The sequence below is a fragment of the Bidens hawaiensis genome, unplaced genomic scaffold (genome assembly GCF_021521415.1).
Source record: "Bidens hawaiensis isolate Kalapana, Puna unplaced genomic scaffold, B.hawaiensis_p1.1 tig00016709_1, whole genome shotgun sequence".
NCBI classification, from domain to species: Eukaryota; Viridiplantae; Streptophyta; class Magnoliopsida; order Asterales; family Asteraceae; genus Bidens; species Bidens hawaiensis.
This window is the reverse complement of record NW_027492530.1, coordinates 246,184-248,464: the sequence shown is the minus strand read 5'-3', so window position 1 is coordinate 248,464 and position 2,281 is coordinate 246,184. Positions and strand designations below refer to the sequence as shown.

Genomic DNA, 2,281 nt, shown 5'->3' with positions numbered 1-2,281 from the left:
GTAGAACATATAAAATTATAAATCATTTATACATTATTTTTAACTATTATGATATCAATGATATAAGTGTCAGGGTGACGAAATTTGAACACATAATTCGAGATATAAGTGTTACAGTGACGAAACTTTACACATAATTCTTGAGACCGAAACTTGAACATTTTCATATATCATATAAAATTTAAACTTTTGAAACAAATCAATGAACATGCTTGTGAAATGCCAGCGTATAGTTGCCTAATAGAAACAAACACTTAAAAAAGCTTCTCCTTTCTTATATCATGCTTTTTGACTTGTATGTAATGTTGTACCACCTTTTCCCGATGTATTTATTTTCTTTTTATTTTTTATAACAAAAAAAATTCTTTAAACAATATTCAATCTCTTTCTGGCATATACAAATTGCCAAATGTTTTATGATAATACAAATGATATATCCAAATCTTAATTATTTATAATCTTCAAGATTTGTTTCACCATGAAAGTGACCAACCTACAACCACCGATTTACATGATTGAACAACCTTCATCATCCTCTTGACCTCCATAATCATTGCCAGTATAATGATTTCGGTTCCCATTGTACCCATTATACCCGTTATCATATCCGAACCCACCATAACTTGGTGGTGGTGGTGGTGGCGCTATCGGCATGCCATAGCCATGCTGAAACGGTGCGCCACCACACCCATGATCATAATATTGCCCGTATCCCACCATCGGGTAACCTGATGGTGGGTACATTTGTGGGTAGCCGTGCACGGGCTCATACACCATCTTTGCAACATCCGGACTTGGACCAGCATCGGGTTTTTTTGGTGCTTCCTTGGGTTTTTCCGCGTCTTTAGGTTTAGCCTTATCGGGTTCTGGTGGCTTTCCTGAATCCTTAGGCTTTTCGGCCGGTTTGGGCTTTTCGGTCTCCTTGGGCTTGTCAGCGGGTTTGGGCTTTTGTGGTTCCTTGGGCTTGTCAGCAGCTTTGGGCTTCTCAGGTTCTTTCGGTTTCCCTGCATCCTTAGGCTTGTCAGCAGCCGGCTTCGGCTTGTCAGCTTCTTTAGGCTTGTCGCCAGCCGGCTTAGGCTTGTCGCCTTCTTTAAGCTTGTCGCCAGCCGGCTTGGGCTTTTCAATGATCTCTATGCTCTGAATGGCACCTCCACCCTTGTAACAAAGCTTGTCACGAATCTTTTCAGGGCTACAACATACCACCTTGATCTTTACTGTGTTTTTGTCCACATCAAATACTTGGTCTCTTATTTCTATTTTGTCACAAAAAAATATTAAATATTATTAATTTGCATGTACCATTTGTCAATATTAATAATAAACGGAATTAACCATTCAATAAATGCAAGGCACCAAATATATTGTACCTCCAATCAATATTTATTATTTTGAATCTTGTTCTAACAGCAAATTAACATCTTTTTCATTTAACATGGGACTTAACCTTGTGTTGTAACTAATTTGAAACCGATTATGTAAAACCAGTTTGGATCTGATAGAAACCGTAGGTTAGGCACCAGTTTGTAACAAACTTTCTTTAATTAAACCGGCTAAAATCAGTCAAAAACTGACCCAGTTGTGATATTAATAAACTAGAAGCCTTTGGTGATTATTTTGAATCTAGTATCAGCCCAACACTTTAAATTAGTTAAAACTATAGTTTCTTTGGTAAAATGTCATGGTGAATATATTTGTGTTATATATCCGTAAATAATATTCTGAAAACTTCAACAGATGATAAGAGATGCATTTATCCATAAATAATATTCTGAATATTCGTTAATTGCTTTTAATTTATTTACACAAACAAAAAAAGAATCAAAATAAATAATAAATGAAGAAACTTACGGGGAATTTTGCAGATAAGCTTCTTGACCTTCTTGTAGCAGTCGGTGCACTTGAGATCAACATTGAGGACCATATCGGTCACCTAAATTTAAGTTTCCATTCATGAAACATAAATAAATAAAAACCGATGAAAATTTGGATGCTAATTAACAAAATGAATATTGAATACCTTTTCAGGGGCCATGGCTGGGATGGGAATTGAGTTGATCTCTAGAGAGATGATGAGAGAAAGTGTGGTGTCTATGACTGAGACTTTGATTAATAAGGCAAAGGGAGCGCTCAGGCGCTGACCTAATTATTATAATAACAATCACAATATTATATTTATTATTATTAATGATAATAAACTTATACTGTTATACATATAACAATAGTAATTATAATAATGTTACTTTATTTTAAACACTTTTTCAGAATAACGAAGCACGTATAT

General features: G+C 35.1%; 1 protein-coding gene across 1 annotated transcript; it reads right to left on the bottom strand.

Annotated features, from left to right (window-relative positions):
• Window positions 1-227: 227 nt before the first annotated feature.
• Window positions 228-2,081, bottom strand: LOC143551882 (uncharacterized). Its single transcript, XM_077042226.1, has 3 exons — window positions 2,018-2,081; window positions 1,849-1,930; window positions 228-1,253 (listed from the first exon to the last, which is right to left on the bottom strand). Exons 1-3 carry the CDS (start codon window positions 2,030-2,032, stop codon window positions 508-510), a joined length of 843 nt encoding a protein of 280 aa, XP_076898341.1. The 5' UTR covers window positions 2,033-2,081; the 3' UTR covers window positions 228-507.
• Between the last annotated feature and the right edge of the window lie 200 nt (window positions 2,082-2,281).